This window comes from Schistocerca piceifrons, chromosome 1 (assembly GCF_021461385.2).
Source record: "Schistocerca piceifrons isolate TAMUIC-IGC-003096 chromosome 1, iqSchPice1.1, whole genome shotgun sequence".
NCBI classification, from domain to species: domain Eukaryota; kingdom Metazoa; phylum Arthropoda; class Insecta; order Orthoptera; family Acrididae; genus Schistocerca; species Schistocerca piceifrons.
Window position 1 is genome coordinate 531,008,126 of NC_060138.1, and position 18,625 is coordinate 531,026,750.

Consider the following 18,625-nt stretch of genomic DNA (forward strand, 5'->3'; position numbering starts at 1 on the left):
AAATAAATAATCTCTGTCAAGACAATTTCAACTTCATCACAATTTGCTTTCAAAGTCACATATAATTTTTTCAATGTTGCTGATCCTCAGTGAAACCAAGAAATTATAAGGCAAAAATGAGAGTTCACTGCAACTACAGCTGTTTACAGATGACAAAAATGGGAATTACATTACAAGCATTGGTTACCAAATTAATTCTTTGCTATGTTACACAATCCACTCTAATTGTTCTGGAAATGTTAAAACAAAATTTAGTGTGGGAAAGTCTTATTACTCCCAATTTCAAATAATTCCATTACAGTTGAATAATGCAGCAAAATAAAAATTCAGGAAGTTCTCTGAGAGTAAACACAAGAACTCTTTATACAAGAAAATGTATAATTTCTGGCAAAGCAACACGATTACATTTAGTTAATCCAATTGTCTGACAATATAAATTCAAGCCAGGGACAGAACAAAAAATGAAAGTCAAATGCAAAACTCTACATAGCTATACTGAAACCACAGAAATCTGATGGCAAGTTTCTCCTTACTTTGGAACCTTGGCCTTTGTTTCCAAAAATTTCTTCTTCATCTTCTGGATCTTCATTGTCAATGTCATCTTCATCATCAATCGGTCCATCCTCATCATCATCGTCATCATCATCATCATCATCATCAAGATCTCTTTCATCATCATCATCCTCCTCTTCTTCTTCTTCTTCTTCCTGCTCATCTTCATCAGATTCAATGTCACTTCCTTCAGGAGTGTGTTCATGATATTTTTTCAGAAGTTCCTCAAAACTCTGCTGCTTGTAAGGTTTTTCTTCACTGAAAGGCTTTTCATCTCTGTGGGAAGCCTTGAAAGCATTCTCAGCTTTATATACATTTTGTTTGAAAATAAATTCCTCCTGGCCATCATCACTATCTTCTTCACTTGGCACAGAAGATTCCGATTCTAAATAGTCAGTAAAAGATTCTTTTCTTAACTTAAAATTGCCATTCTCCAATACAGCACAGTACATTTATATAAGAAAAATTGAATTTCGTTTTCTTCTTAATATGCACCACTACATGGAGAATGAAACCCAAATTTTATGTTAGTTGCTATACATTCAAATTTTTATATTTTAGACAGGTTCACAAAATTTACAAATATTATTTAACAACTGTGACTATCAAACCCTTCAGCAGCACATTACCGTGAAATTTATGTTCAATAAATGGGCCGCATGGTAGATGTGGTAACTATTCTCACTTCAACTTTTTTAGTCCTGTCTTCCTCAGTTGCATGTAATATTACAGTATATTGATAATTTTTACTAATGGACCGTCTGACAGCAACTGAATAAAACACAATTTTAGTGCCATATGCGTTTCGCCTTTATTTTCTGCAAGTCATCATCATTGGCAGATTGTGTGGACAATTTCTTACATACTACGCTCCTGTTGCATATTTGGTGTTGTTGTTGTTGTTCTTCTTCTTCTTATGAATGCCAATTTGCAGTTTTTTTCCCACATTCCACAGCACATATAAGTTCATATGTCTGTGGAATGTGGGGAAAAACCGCAAATTGGCATTCATAAGAAGAAGAACACCAAAAATGTAACAGGAGCGTAATATGTAAGAAATTGTCCACGCAATCTGCCACTGATGATGACTTGCAGAAAAATGGGGTTTTATTCAGTTGCTGTCAGACGGTCCATAAGTAAAAATTATCAATATACCGTGCTATTCTCACTATTTTCTATTCCATTATGTGATTACACTAAAAAGTACATGCTTAACTCAAAAATTACAGCAATTCTCTTCTTAATGATGGATACAGGTATTGTTTGCCCTAAGTTACTATGCCTCCTTTTTGTAAGACTATGAATACGAACTGAAATTTGATATTGACATTTTCCTGAAAGGCCTGAGTAACAGAATTTTACATAAAATTGTAGCTCACAGCATTTTTGATTTCTTCCCTTGATTATATTTTCCACCAGTTCATTCCTTGTGATCTCATTCTGCATTAGACACACAAAATTAGGGTTTCACTAAACAAGGTGCAATATTTCAATTAAGCAAAAGAAAGAAAGAAATGAGTCAAGTCAAAAAAGAGAAGAGAAAACAATTTTTGACAAGCTGAATTACTTCACTGGAAAGGAAGCCAAAGTGAAAATTTCAATGTACAGTGGTACAGCATAAGCTTCAATCATATATTTCAGAAAATAAACAAACATGTTTCACTTTCCAACAGATGTTGCCCATACAGAATTTTTATTTAAAATGCCCTACAGAACCAGTAAATAATTTTTAATGTTTTGATAAGTTAGAGTAACAATTTATTTTTAAAAAAATTATTTAACTACAGATTACAATACAGAACATAGGGTTTGTTCCCAGAACAATGCAGGTTCTTTATGTAGCTGGTAAAGGCACATGAAGTAAAAAATGAACTGCAAGGAATTGAAAGATGGGTTCCTTTCTATATAGCAAGAGGGGGAAAAATGGAAGGACAAAACTCCTAGCAATGGGATGATCACTAAAGAATGCCACACAAATAAGCCAGAAAAGGAAGTAAGAGATGACACAACATGCATCAGTAACAAATATTAGCCTATTTTCATATATGGAAGTTCTGTTGTGTGTACTATGGTCTTAACTCCCTTGTTGTGGGTAAAGGTAAAATTAGAGAAATCTGAGTTGATACAGAGGCTTACCCACAATCCTTCTTACCACACACCATTGCAACTGGAAAAGGAATAGGTAAGTAAAAGTAGTACACAAAGTACCCCAAGCAACACACAATTAGTATGCCTTGCGGACTACAGATGTAGATGATTTTGCATTAATTATAGATATAGCAATTATGAGCCTCCATCCTCTCCGCATGCTACCCTTATTTAATTACAATGGGTATGTATTCAAAATAGTCATTGGAAGTATCAGCTTCTCCACACTGACAAAAATAGATAGTGGATCATTCCTTAGAAACGATTTTGCAGTGACACTGTGGAGTAATTCAGGATTTAACTGAGAGCAGATGGAACAGAGAAGCTCCACATGCCAGGTAAGTTCTATGTAGACCCAGTCTTGTGGAAGCCAGATAAAAATTGTGATAAATTCACAGCAGAATGCAGAAAAATGGAAAGAGTTAATATTTATTTATTCAACCAATTTAGTCTGAAATGGATTATTTAACAAGTAAGATTCACTCTATGCAGCAACATCATTCACACTGGATGGCAGCAAATGGGATTAAAAACAGAAAATGGAAGAACTCCAGTTACACATGAATGTAAAAGTGAAATTATTGGTATGACGATTAACCTACACAGCATATATACCATACATGAAAATTACAATTTGCCTCTACTGTGTGAACTAGCACAGTTACGACACAAGGGAGGGGGGGGGGGGGGGGGGGTGTAGTGTCATAGGACTACGTGGAAGTTACATAATGAAAGTTGCCAGTATAGAGAATCATCTGAAAGACTTCGCTGCATAGAATAGGAAAGGCCACATTAGTCAAAATGGACAAAGTATTGGACACAGAACACACAACAGAAATAGTGAACGTTTTCACGAGCTCTAATGCTGCAAATAATATGTGTAAGATCTATCATTAAACCCTTTTTCATTGCACTCTCAGGCAGAGGTTTTTCACATGGAAAGTGTTAACAACAAATCACTAGAAAAGTGGATCAATGTCTGGAAACTCGAGGCAAAAGTGTCAACTTCAGAATTTCAAATGGAAAATGACACAAAGAATTGTTGAACACAGCTTTTGCCAGAAACATTTACTGGTATTTTGCACCAATTCAATGGTACTATTAAAAATTCCAATACAAGTTAAACTTATTTCCTTTTATAAACAATTAGTGACTCACTCCAGCTTTGCATGGGTCTATACGGCCTGTCTGGCATGGCGGTATTTTTGGCTATGGGCCACTGTATACAGTTACAATTAAAATTCGGAGAATAACGTTAGGTAAGTGAATATCAACTCTAAATTTTAGTATAACTTAAATTATTTAAGTAGCATGCACCAGGAAAGTTGTCAGGATAGCTGACTTAATCAACAATAATCATCACAGTTCAGTGAATTTGTGTGTAACAGGTTTTCTCTAAATTGGGCCATCTTCAAATCCAAAATATGTTTTGATGATGTTATGTTGGTGATAGCTATAATACTCTACATATTTTAGACCTGAAAATGGTTTAATTCACACAAAAGTGAGAGCAACAATAAAAATGTTTAAGCAAGACTGCACTTTGCTTATAAAATTATAAAACAAGATTACTGTTAGGCCTGGTAACAAAAGAATTAGCTGTTATGCAACAAACTGTCTCCATATATGTTTGCGATTTTGACATAAAATAAAAAATAATATTTTTTACCTTTATAAAAATGATCTGATTCATACATTATTATCGGGGGAAACATTTTCTGGTTTCTAACGAAGTTTAACGAATGTTGAAACTGTTTTCTCTACTGTCCTCTGGACAGTACTACGTCTGTAAATTCAGTCAGTCATTACAGTTTGCACTTTTTGATACTGTAGATTAAGTCTTTTATCCACTTCAATAATTTACTGTCAAGCTAAAAAATTATATTGACTGTGTGTCGCAGCTACAGAAAATTAATCCTGGTATACAGTGGCAAAAACATGAGAATGTTTTTTGTTATAGTTCATAAAGAAAAAAATAATACTATTAAAAATACAACTATAAAAACTGTAAAAATATTTAGCTAAAATAGAGAGTGGAAGGGGAAAAACGTCTCACTGCAATATAGAAAGGATACTTTAAGCAGATCCATTACCCAAAAAAATGTCTGTTTCAATAATATTAGGAAAATGATTGATCGCTACTGACCATAAAGATGGTCTGTTGAATTGCGGACAGGCTCAACAAAAAGACTGTTACATATTATAGCTTTCAGCCACAGCCTTGTTCATCAAAGAAAACACACACACACACACACACACACACACACACACACACACACACACACACACACACAAGCAATCGCACCTCAAGCGCACACAACCGCCAACACTGGCAGCTACAACTGGAGCTGCTGGTTGTAGCGGTCATGTGCAATTGAGAAGTGCTGGTCAATTTGGGTGTTTTATTTGATGAGGAAGGCCATGGCTGAAAGCTATAATGTGTAAAAGTCTCTTTGTTAAGCCTGTCTGCAACTCAAGGGCAATATTTACAGTGAGCAGCAATCTATCCTTGTCATAATATTGCTGATACTCCAGCCTGGAATTTCCAGGTTTATAACTTCTATGTCATTCCGTAAGTGTTTAAAGTGTTTATCAGCTCCTCAATGCAAGGAAGATTCTTTCATATTATAAAATTAACTGAATGCACCAAAATACTTTGCAGATCCAAACTGTTCAGTTTTGATAGCTGTATTCATCAATACTAACTCTGCACAACCTTTCAACTTTAAATTCGAGTGTGTCTTACCTCAACACCTTTATTTTCCACCCCTTCCTTGTGAGGGACAGAGTTGTGTGATACAACTGGAAGACGAAGTATACTGACAGTGCACAAATTGCAATGATATTACAAAAGTAAGGACAAGGAGTTAACTATCCCCACCTCCCATACCAGAGTGAGGACATGTAAGGCTCATGCAGTCAAACAAGCAATCTGCAGTGCATCTGTCATCATGGAGGAGAATGTTTTGGAAGAATAAGTTGTTTTACATAGAAGACAACCCACATATATGACTATCCACCAAATGAAATGACCAGTTATGATAGCAGAGGACACAGGAACATCTTAAGCAGACCCTGAACTAACTGAAATGAAACATGCCTAAATACACTGACTTATAAGGCAACATTTGAGCAACAGAAGGACACATTGTAAGATACAATATGGTATTGCCCTGCCTGGGTTGTTATGCATGATGCAAAGTTGCTTTGGATACACACAAGTCTGAAGGCATTTTGGCAACTATAGCAGTTATGAAGTATATGAAAAGTATTCGTAAAAGCAAATATGGGCAACCATTAGTTTATAATAGACAGACCACAATGAAAATCTGGGCCAGACTCTGACCCGAATCTGGCTTTCCCATTTATCATTCGGCTACCTGAGCACACTCAACAGCCAGACTCAAACTTCCGGAAGCTGTCAGCCATGTTTCTACTCAACCTGCACTCTTACGCTCATTACATATATTCCCATACAGGGGCAAATTTCAATTAAAACATGTCCCCTTTACGGGAATATGCATAACAACATATTGAAGTTTGGGTCTGCAACATTGCCAAACATATTCTAGCAGTTTGAAATAAGACATTTGCAACTTTTTATCAATTTTTTTACCACGCACAGGAAAAACATTTTCCTCATTTGTATCAAGAAAATGAGCTTTATTCCTCCACAAGTCACTTGTAAATGCTACCTACTAGAGATTTCCTTGACGTAATGCATCCTCTTTAAATTGTTCTCTTTTAACTTCTTCAAGTCATCAAACAAACTACAGACAGCTTCAGAAGCAGAAAGAAGGGTTGGTTACATTAATCGCTGCATGGGTTCAATAAAACGTAGTGGCAATGCTGCCGTAAGATGAAGGGTGTGCATCACATGGCATGTCAGCTGTCTATATCTGATAGCAGGTCAGTTGAAGAAATGGAGTGAGCAGTGACGGCTGTGTTTGAGTCAGTTGCTGCGAGTACTGACTGAAGGTGTGGAATGCCCATCCAAGTGCCCTAACAGTATGTTTAGGAATGTGAAGTATGTGCAACGATTAATACTGAAGTGGTACGCGCTCTGAGCATGCAACAATGTTTCTTTCTGACACTGCATCCCATTGACATTCAGGACAATGCACGATGCCATACAACAAACTGTGCAGGATCTCCAATGTACACAGGGGTGGGAACTACTGGAACATTCACCGTATTCACCTGATATGAGTCCGTGAGATTACGACCTGTTTGCCAAAATGAAGTAGCCCTTTCGTGGCACATGCTACAATACAAGAGAAGACATCATCTGTGCAACAATGCAGGCCTTACAAGACAACAGAGATGGATACGCTGATGGTGTACGACACCTTCCTTCTATATGGGGGAAGGTGATTGAGATCCAGGCCAATTATATTGGTGGATTTAATACAAAGGACTTCTGTCAGTAACATCTGGTATAAATTATAACTGTGCTGCCACTACTTTTTATCCAATACGTGTACGCATAAACACGCTGAGCATACATTGGCATTTTGCTTCCTGGAGAGATCTATTACAAGAATCTTTTGGTTGGTTCCAACTGTTATGCCCTTAATGTCATTCTGTAATGTTTTTGTTACATCGTCCCTCCTCATTGTGTACAATGCACTTACTACGACTGAATTATCAGAGATAATTCTGCCCACGTTTGCACAAAAAATTCTAGCTAAAAGTAAGAAGTTTTTACTAACAAGGCTTAAAAAATATAAACCACAAAATAGCACCATTAACAGCAAATTCACCTTCCAATTCTCTTTGGGGCGAATCGTGTACTAAATCGTCTGGTAACAACGTTTGTCTGCGAGTTATATATTCACTAGATAAGTAACTGCTTTCCTCAGAATCCTTTTCAGTTTCTGTTTCCACAAGAATCTGTGGAATCTGTTTTGAAATCTGTTGCTGTTCCATCTGTGGTACAGTTTGTGAAGCATCTGAAGTATTGGGTGCTGCAAGATTCTCATCTGTAAAACCACACATTATCTGAACCAGAAAGATACGGCATTAAGACAGCCAAATCATTTTGTGCCATACATTACTAGTACACTAGCTAAAACTTATTCATACATACAAACATCTCACAAATAAAAAATTACATAATATTTGCATGAATAAAATTCCAGTTCCACAAAAAAGGAAACCATATGCTGTTATGATAAAAATAAGTTCAAAATTGTACACAGTTTAATGATCAGACCAGCAGTATTGGAAACAAAATCTGTGGGGCTCAAAGAATGACACTTACCAAATACTCTATGTTCCTGAAGATACCTTTACCTAGCTAACAGTCTTCCAATTACACACTGGTGATTAGGCTTAAATTTCATATTTCTGCTGGGTCTGCAGTCATTACTGAATACTCCTTTGATTTGCAAAGTAATTTGCGTACTTGTTTATGAATTTCTTATTTCAGTTAAATCTGAATGCACAATTTATAAATTAATTACATTCAAGAACTCACAGTCAACACCAAAATATCATCATCTTGCTCTCAAGGTGTTTTTTTTCTCTCTCTTGCATACAAATTACAAATAAGCAGAGATTATGGCCATAAAAATTAGCAGATTAAATGCATTAAAAACAGGCAGACATGCTGAGTGCAATCTCAATTTCTTTTCTCACAAGAACATAATTGTATTGTTAGAAAAAATAAATTTATATGTCAGTATGCACAATAAGATTATCACACAAAACATCATTTACACAAAAATGTAAGATACATTTTCTGACAGTATTCTTTAAACATTATGTTTGTGTGAATGCATACAAAACAGTTTATATTACAGCTAACATGATGGCTGAAAAACATAAGAATGTAACACTGGTTCCTCACAAACAAACAGGCATTTCTTTTAGGCTTCAACTCATACAAAATGAAGCACCAATGCTAGTACAACAAGTATTTGCATACTTTTCACAGAAATATTCTTGGCGTTCAATTTCTTTTTGTTAGAACAATACTAAGATCTCTACTAACACAAGCTTAGTCTATGCTATTTCAAAAAAGTGCTGGGAAATGCAGTGCAATGTTAGTACATTTAATTGTCATGCTGACAGTGTAAAATACCGACCAGAGTTCCATTTTTTAACAAGTACCACGTGTGCTACAATCACTAGCGCCACTCCCACGCCAAACTTAAGTGCCACTGTGAACATATATATATATATAAGGTTTTGTGAGATCTGTGATTCAATTGTGCAAAAGAGGTTCAATATCATTATCACAATTTTAAGAGGTTTAAGAATCTAAGCTGAAACATACTTAGATAGGGAAATGCTACAATGGCTCTGACAAATTCATTAGATTTTGTTTACATTTATTTTTTATTCATTAAACACTGTCAGCTAGCGGTGTAGTACATTGCATTTCCCCACTTTAACAAAACTTTTCATTAATAACAGTCAAAAGCAATTATTAAAATCTAGCTGTTTTCACACAATGCCCAATTTAAAATAGAAGTACAAGACTCATTATATTACAACAGATTTTCTTCTCCTAAAAACACATGTAACAAAAACAGATGAACAATAATATTTAGGCAAAGGTGAAATTACCCATTAGCTGTGAATAAAATTATTAATAAGTGTGGACACAATATACTCCAATGAAAAGCATTCATTATTGTGGGTGTATGCACTAAAATTCAATATATGTAAAAATATAATACGGTAAAACTAATATGTACAACGTAAAGTATGCCACATTCGGTCAACAACACTCACCAAGCAGTGTTCGTGCCCAGAGGAGGTATAGTGTTTCCCAAGTTATTACACTCTTTCGCTTGGTACACTACCGAAACATTTTGTGCATTTCTCAACCAATATACTTCTTTTAAATGAAGCAGCTCCATGAAGTCTTTATAAAGTGATCATTTAATGTCTGACTTGCTTAGTTTTACCTCATTCAGAATTCTTTTTTGCGAGTTATGAAGTAGAAGCAGTAGCTATGAAAATATTGGTTAGCATGGAAAACGGGACATCATGTTCCATACTTTCCACAATACTCTGCTATTTTATTTTCTGCACATATCAAAAAGTGGTCACATATATGGGGTCAGGCAGCTGTAACAAGAACCCCAAACTACATCCAGAATGAATACACATATAGAAGTATGGTATTCAATGCATTATAGCAGACAATTAGGTGAATTTTCTGATGCATGCATATAATTTTTAATGTTTATGGTTCCTGAATTATGACACCAACTTGGCACTGGGAAAATCCTTCAAACAACAAATCCTTAGCACATGGAACATAATCAAATAGTGACATCTACTATGCTGTACCAAACTGAAGCAAACATTTCACTCAGGTACGATCTGTGTTTTTATTACAATATTAAGGAAAGTATAGTTGCTACTCATACAGTGGAGATGCTGAGTCACAGATAGGCATAACAAAAAAGTGTCAGAAAATGAGCTTCCAGCCAACAAGGCCTTCATCAGAAACAAATGCACACGCACGTTCACACGCACACGCAAAACCAAAATATTTGGACGTTATTTTGTCTGTGTTGCTAAGATTCGTGAGAATGCAGACCATTGTATGCTTTGCCTACAACTGCTCCAACAAACGAATGAACTGTTAAGAAGGTCGGCAATATCTGTGCAGAATGATATTATGCCAAAACTGTTTAGGGAACAAAGATGCGATGCCGTTCAACGAAGTCAGGAGGATCAACACAGAGTGTGGCTTCCATTCTGCAGCGCACCAACTCGTAGAGTCCTAAACAGGCAAGAAATCACACCACTCTACTAGCAGCCAGGGCTATTAAAGAAATGACACAAACTGTTAAAGATAACCTAGAGTACCAGGGATTTACAATATTCTTGTGAGTGTGGCCTCAGTTATGTGGGCCTGTCCACCTGAACTGTGCATGATCATTGTGTTTACCATCAGCGTCATCTTAAATACATGAATCTTGAGGGGGGGGGGGGGGGGGGGGGGGAATCAGCAGTGGCCTACCACAGCCTGTTAAATGAACACCAGGTTTTATATGAACAAATGAGAATTCTTGCTCACACACTGAACTACTGGCACTCTGTAATCATGGAAGCAGCTGAAATCTATGTGAAAACAACTTTAATAGACACACCAGTTGCACACTTTACAATGCTTGGGAGTGTGCACTTGATACAGAAAGAGCACATAGAAGACTTCTCATAGTTTACTGCCCAATGTACTGCAAGCAACATTGGACAGGCAAAAAGAGAGAGAGAGAGAGAGAGAGAGAGAGAGAGAGAGAGAGAGAGAGAGAGAGAGCATAACCTATGGGTATAGGGGGCACCTCCTGAAGAGGCACCATTTCTTTGATGTCAACATGAGATAAACCAGCCACTCAGACGCCGTCCTCTGCATACAAAAGCAGGAGCTTCACCATTTTCACAAGTCAGACTTAGCCCTTGAAGACGATGATAGAGGCTATCAGCGAAAGCTAAGTACTTTACCTGAATTTGATGCAGTAAGTCAACAAAGACCTTTTTCCCCAAGGACCCATCACAGAAGACTGGAGATTTTTTTTTATATGCAGGCCACGAAGAATTGGTACAATCAGGATACCTTTCAGCATACAATTACATGTAGTAAATGAAAACCATATCCATCTTTTTATTGTTTTATACACAGCGAAACTCTGAACTTCAAGAAAAAATCATCCGGCTCCTACAACAGCAGATTGATGACCTACAGATCCCCAGATAAACACATTAACTGTACCTTAGTTACAGTGTTTGATACAGTAAGGTACATTTGTGGTACCTCTTTTCCTAATAGTGGCCCATTAGTTCGTTGTGCTGTTGTCTTGTAACTACAAGATTACATTCCAAAAGCATTACGTCATTAAAATTCCCTTTTGGGAGACCTTGTCAATGTCAGAAGAAAGAACATAGCTACATTCAAATAACAACAACAACAAACTTGTGTTAAGTCAGAACATTTGCTGCATTGATCATTACAGCTTAGCGAAAACCACACCTTCATTTATTTACTCAGTCTAGATATATTTGGGGTTGTCTGTCTTAGAATACACCCTTAGCTTGTGTTCAACGTCTAAGTTTTTGTGTGTGTATTCATTCGGTAAATCCCCTCTGTTTCAAGTTTACCTATTTTCATTTCCAATTCACCTTATTTATACATACAGCTTCTCCTCATCTCAATATTTTGGGCCATGTTCTGTGTCCTTTGTTATATCATTTTAGTTGCTCACACATTCAGACGAACACACAGTGAAATTACAATCTTTTTTTAAGTTATAAAACAAACATACTATAAAATTATGGACAGAAAGAATATCTGGCTGATATTTACCTTCAGGAGGCAAAATTACAATAATGCAGATACATTTAAACATAAAAACTCTGATCCCAGCTTTTATGAGGATGAGAGCAAGGGCGTAAACACAACCTGAGGGTCCTATCTAATCCTTGGGTTTGAGTGACCTACAGCTTCTTTCTAAACTTTCTCATCCTATCCCTCTTTCCTCCTTCAGGAAGGAATCAACAGTTATAAAAGCTATGTTAGTGTTTTCACTTTAAATGTGTATAAGCAGGTATTGGAAAACCACTTTCTGAAAAGAATTACTGTCCATCCACTCTGTCTCTCTGTAATTTTATACAAGGGTAAATCAAATAGAAATGGGATTTTTGTTCCTGAGTATCACCAGATGGTAGCACCGGACCCCCACTTCTAGTATTGTTGGGTGGGGCAGTTAGGAGAGGGGAGAGCTGGCTGCTACACACTTCCAAAAGATTCATCAGTAATGCTAATAATGCCCAAGCAACCGGTACAACCCTCCACTGCGCAACACACAATTATAACATTTCTTGCTCGTGATGGAATTCAAGCGACTGAAATTTTCCACAGGCTGACTGCACAGTTCAGTTATCAAATATTGTCAAGGATGCATATGTATGCCTGTCATAAAGAGTTCAAGGGAGGATGAAGATGTGCGGAAAATTAGCAACACGGTCGCCGTCCTCAGATCAGCATTACAGACAAAAACATTTGTGCAGTTCTAGACGTTCTTGAAGGTGATCAGTGGACAAGAATATCAGAAATAGCAGAACAGGTCAGAATAATTTATGAAAGCTGTCACGTGATATCACAAATTCCCTACAGTTCTGCAAGTTGTGTTCCAGTAGGGTCTCTCGCCTTTTGACTGAAAATCAATAGCCGAGACATTTTGAGATCTGTCGGAGGCTTACAGAGATGTTTACGAAAGGAGGTCATGCATTCCTGAGCCAGAGCGTCATCTGCAACAAACCACGTGCGCCCACCATTACACTCCTGAATTTAAACAAGCCAGTAAGGAGTGGAGGAGGAAAGGTGAGAGATCCCAAGTAAAAGCCAAAACTTGACTCTCAGCTAGTGAAGTACTTTCAACCATATTTTTTTCCCCAACAAGACATTTTGCTCTTTGATTATTTGTATGAGGAATGCACAATCAATGCTGCACATTACTTTGAGCTGTCAAAGAAGGTGAGGGACGCATATCAATCATCACAAAAAGAGAAGACCACCCAATTCAACAGGTCATCCTTCTCCACAACAATGGCAGACAACATACTGCAACCCTAACAGTCTCCAAACTACAGGAAATTCACTGGTCTCATCCTTGCAACAAGGACAAATTGCCCGGCTATTTCCATTCCTTTGGACCACTTAAAGCAACTCTAAAGGCCACTAATTTGAAAATGATGAGGGTGTGGAGGAGTTTGTGTGCAATTGGCTCCTGATGTGACCAATTACAGTCTACAATGGCACGATAAAAAACCTTCTTTCATACTGGGAAAAATGTATTTGTAAAACAGGAAATTTCGAGGAAAAATACATATTAACGGCCTTTTCATTTTCAATAAATGCTGTTTTTAATCAAATTCCATTTATACATGGGTGTTTCATAAGAGCGTGTAAAAATTTAATAGGACATAGAGGATGCTCCACTGCACGATTTGAAGTAGGAAACCAGTGTCGCAGAAGCCAGCTTGAGATAATAGGAATAAAATCTCATTAATGTGTGCTTATTTATTTACATTAGCTAACTGCAAATATCATCACTGACACAACGAATGTACCATTTGTACTGTATCTTACAAAATGTGCTGAAACTTATGGCCATCAGCCTCAATGCAAGCATGACATCGGCAAACAACATTCTGACGCAGCCTCACAAATATCCCTGGTTTGTTTTGAATCACATCAAAGGCAGCTACAATTCTGGCAAGTAATTCCATCTCCATATCCACTGGGGCCTCATGCACAAGTAATTTTAGATATCCTCATTGGAAATAATCAAGGAGATTCAGATTAGGTGACTTTGCAGGTCATGGAATAGAACCTCCCCTTCCAATCCAGCAACCAGGAAATACTGTACCAGTACTGCTCCATCGTATTGCACTGTACATCTCTGAAAAGCACTGGGTAATGAATGGGCCAGTCTTTGATTCATAGCACATTCTGTCATGGAACAATGGTATTTACATACAACACAACAGAGTCACCTTACGAACAAGTAAAGTAAACAAAACTTGGGTCAAGACTTCCTAGTAATCAGGCTTCTCATTCTCCTTTCCTTGCAGGAAATATGGAATGTACACGTCAATAAACAGCATAGTACATTTTAACTTTTACACATGTTAATTGTAAATCAGCTGGAAAACAGTAATGCTAGACAAAGTAGACAAGTTTACTTCCACATCTCCTTAAGCTGACTTCTCTGAGCCCAGGTTCCTTATCTCAAATTGTTCAGTGGATCATTCTCTGTGTCCTGTTACATTTTTGCAGGCTCTTACAGAAACACCCTGTATTTGATTCACCCTCAGTTTTGTCACATGAATTTTCCTTATAATAAAAATACAATTCCATATAAGGAAAAAACCTGAGCTCTCAAAAGATAATCATCTTCTGGATTATGTAAATAAGTAACGGAAAATGGAGCAAAATTACTATACATAATACATTCTAAATGCAATACAATGCACAAATCAAGAAAGCTATGAACTGATAACCCAAAAAATTATGACCACTGCCAACAGCCTTGCCACAGTTGCTACACCAGTTCCCATCATGCTGTTGGGTCACCATTGCGATCTGTCTATTGCTGTTGCAAGCAGAATCCACTCAACCCTTGTCACGCCAATAAATGAACTAACTGGTGGAGAAATAGTGACATCGGTTACAAAAACTGACAATGGCCAGGAGAGCTGTGTGCTGACCACATGCCACTGCGTAACTGCATACGATGATGTCGGAGGGCTGAGGACGACACGGCGACCAGTTACTACCATTGGGCCTTCAAGGCCTGTTCGGACCGTATTTGTTTTTTATTATGACCACTGCCCACCACGAAGTTGGATGCTGCCTGGTGGCGTTACGGGCACGCAACGCGGTAACAAATGTATGTAGGCAAATCAGACATGGATGGGGGATCACCCAAGTGAAAGTACGGGCTGCAAATGGGGAAATCCACTGAGATAAGTGACTCTGACAATGGGCAGATTATTATTACTATTACTATTATTATTATTATTATTATTATTACTATTTACTTTCTCAGACGTTAAGTCTGGTTAAAAATGGAAAGTGACGCGGACCTTGATCAAGCGTCACTTCCTTTTAACTGTATGGTATGTGTTATATTGCATTTAGGAACTTTCGGGTAATTGAACATGTATCAATAATTACTGATATCTGTAGTTGTATATATAAGTTTGGATGTAGCTGTATTGCATTAATGTTCTGGTGGATATTGTGTGGTATGACTCCTGTAGTTGATAGTATAATTGGTATAATGTCAACTTTATCCTGATGCCACATATCCCTGACTTCCTCAGCCAGTTGGATGTATTTTTCAATTTTTTCTCCTGTTTTCTTCTGTATATTTGTTGTATTGGGTATGGATATTTCGATTAGTTGTGTTAATTTCTTCTTTTTATTGGTGAGTATGATGTCAGGTTTGTTATGTGGTGTTGTTTTATCTGTTATAATGGTTCTGTTCCAGTATAATTTGTATTCATCATTCTCCAGTACATTTTGTGGTGCATACTTGTATGTGGGAACGTGTTGTTTTATAAGTTTATGTTGTAAGGCAAGCTGTTGATGTATTATTTTTGCTACATTGTCATGTCTTCTGGGGTATTCTGTATTTGCTAGTATTGTACATCCGCTTGTGATGTGATCTACTGTTTCTATTTGTTGTTTGCAAAGTCTGCATTTATCTGTTGTGGTATTGGGATCTTTAATAATATGCTTGCTGTAATATCTGGTGTTTATTGTTTGATCCTGTATTGCAATCATGAATCCTTTCGTCTCACTGTATATATTGCCTTTTCTTAGCCATGTGTTGGATGCGTCTTGATCGATGTGTGGCTGTGTTAAATGATACGGGTGCTTGCCATGTAGTGTTTTCTTTTTCCAATTTATTTTCTTCGTGTCTGTTGATGTTATGTGGTCTAAGGGGTTGTAGAAGTGGTTATGAAATTGCAATGGTGTAGCCGATGTATTTATATGCGTGATTGCTTTGTGTATTTTGCTAGTTTCTGCTCGTTCTATAAAGAATTTTCTTAAATTGTCTACCTGTCCATAATGCAGGTTTTTTATGTCGATAAATCCCCTTCCTCCTTCCTTTCTGCTTAATGTGAATCTTTCTGTTGCTGAATGTATGTGATGTATTCTATATTTGTGGCATTGTGATCGTGTAAGTGTATTGAGCGCTTCTAGGTCTGTGTTACTCCATTTCACTACTCCAAATGAGTAGGTCAATATTGGTATAGCATATGTATTTATAGCTTTTGTCTTGTTTCTTGCTGTCAATTCTGTTTTCAGTATTTTTGTTAGTCTTTGTCTATATTTTTCTTTCAGTTCTTCTTTAATATTTGTATTATCTATTCCTATTTTTTGTCTGTATCCTGGATATTTATAGGCATCTGTTTTTTCCATCGTTTCTATGCAGTCGCTGTGGTTATCTAGTATGTAATCTTCTTGTTTAGTGTGTTTTCCCTTGACTATGCTATTTTTCTTACATTTGTCTGTTCCAAAAGCCATATTTATATCATTGCTGAATACTTCTGTTATCTTTAGTAATTGGTTGAGTTGTTGATTTGTTGCTGCCAGTAGTTTTAGATCATCCATGTATAGCAAATGTGTGATTCTGTGTGGGTATGTTCCAGTAATATTGTATCCATAATTTGTATTATTTAGCATGTTGGATAGTGGGTTCAGGGCAAGGCAGAACCACATAGGACTTAATGAGTCTCCTTGGTATATTCCACGCTTAATCTGTGTTGGCTGTGATGTGATATTATTTGAATTTGTTTGGATATTAAGTGTGGTTTTCCAATTTTTCATTACTATGTTTAGGAACTGTATCAATTTAGGATCTACTTTGTATATTTCCAATATTTGTAGTAACCATGAGTGTGGTACACTATCAAAAGCTTTTTGGTAATCAATGTATGCGTAGTGTAGTGACCTTTGTTTAGTTTTAGCTTGATATGTCACCTCTGTATCTATTATCAGTTGCTCTTTACATCCTCGTGCTCCTTTGCAACAGCCTTTTTGTTCTTCATTGATAATTTTGTTCTGTGTTGTATGTGTCATTAATTTCTGTGTAATGACTGAAGTTAATATTTTGTATATTGTTGGTAGGCATGTTATGGGGCGATATTTTGCTGGGTTTGCTGTGTCTGCTTGATCTTTAGGTTTCAGATACGTTATTCCATGTGTAAGTGTATCAGGGAATGTGTATGGGTCTGCAATGTAACTGTTAAATAATTTATCTAAAAAGAAAGATGATGAAACTTACCAAACAAAAGCGCTGGCAGGTCGATAGACACACAAACAAACACAAACATACACACAAAATTCTAGCTTTCGCAACCTATGGTTGCCTCGTCAGGAAAGAGGGAAGGAGAAGGAAAGACAAAAGGATATGGGTTTTAAGGGAGAGGGTAGGTCGATAGACACACAAACAAACACAAACATACACACAAAATTCTAGCTTTCGCAACCTATGGTTGCCTCGTCAGGAAAGAGGGAAGGAGAAGGAAAGACAAAAGGATATGGGTTTTAAGGGAGAGGGTTGGTCGATAGACACACAAACAAACACAAACATACACACAAAATTCTAGCTTTCGCAACCTATGGTTGCCTCGTCAGGAAAGAGGGAAGGAGAAGGAAAGACAAAAGGATATGGGTTTTAAGGGAGAGGGTAAGGTCGATAGACACACAAACAAACATAAACATACACACAAAATTCTAGCTTTCGCAACCTATGGTTGCCTCGTCAGGAAAGAGGGAAGGAGAAGGAAAGACAAAAGGATATGGGTTTTAAGGGAGAGGGTAGGTCGATAGACACACAAACAAACACAAACATACACACAAAATTCTAGCTTTCGCAACCTATGGTTGCCTCGTCAGGAAAGAGGGAAGGAGAAGGAAAGACAAAAGGATATGGGTTTTAAGGGAGAGGGTAGGTCGATAGACACACAAACAAACACAAACATACACACAAAATTCTAGCTTTCGCAACCTATGGTTGCCTCGTCAGGAAAGAGGGAAGGAGAAGGAAAGACAAAAGGATATGGGTTTTAAGGGAGAGGGTAGGTCGATAGACACACAAACAAACACAAACATACACACAAAATTCTAGCTTTCGCAACCTATGGTTGCCTCGTCAGGAAAGAGGGAAGGAGAAGGAAAGACAAAAGGATATGGGTTTTAAGGGAGAGGGTCGATAGACACACAAACAAACACAAACATACACACAAAATTCTAGCTTTCGCAACCTATGGTTGCCTCGTCAGGAAAGAGGGAAGGAGAAGGAAAGACAAAAGGATATGGGTTTTAATTTAGTTAGATGTGAATGTGTTGAGGTGAACTTCTTTAGCCAGAAATTTGCTATTTTATCTT

General features: G+C 37.1%; 1 protein-coding gene across 9 annotated transcripts in view; it reads right to left on the reverse strand.

Moving 5' to 3' along the window:
* The window catches only part of LOC124798672 (myb-like protein X), a 242,037-nt gene that overhangs the window by 97,007 nt on the left and 126,405 nt on the right, over nt 1-18,625 (reverse strand). For 5 of the 9 annotated variants that reach the window (XM_047262183.1, XM_047262230.1, XM_047262191.1 and 2 more), the window contains 3 exons: nt 8,790-8,864; nt 7,464-7,682; nt 534-937 (listed from right to left, as the gene is read on the reverse strand). The exons of 1 other annotated variant lie outside the window; for it this stretch is intronic. In XM_047262183.1, coding sequence (XP_047118139.1) covers nt 534-937; nt 7,464-7,682; nt 8,790-8,864 — 698 coding nt within the window. The remainder of the gene's footprint in view (nt 1-533; nt 938-7,463; nt 7,683-8,789; nt 8,865-18,625) is intronic. 3 more of the 9 variants (XM_047262200.1, XM_047262207.1, XM_047262213.1) reach the window with 3 other exon arrangements.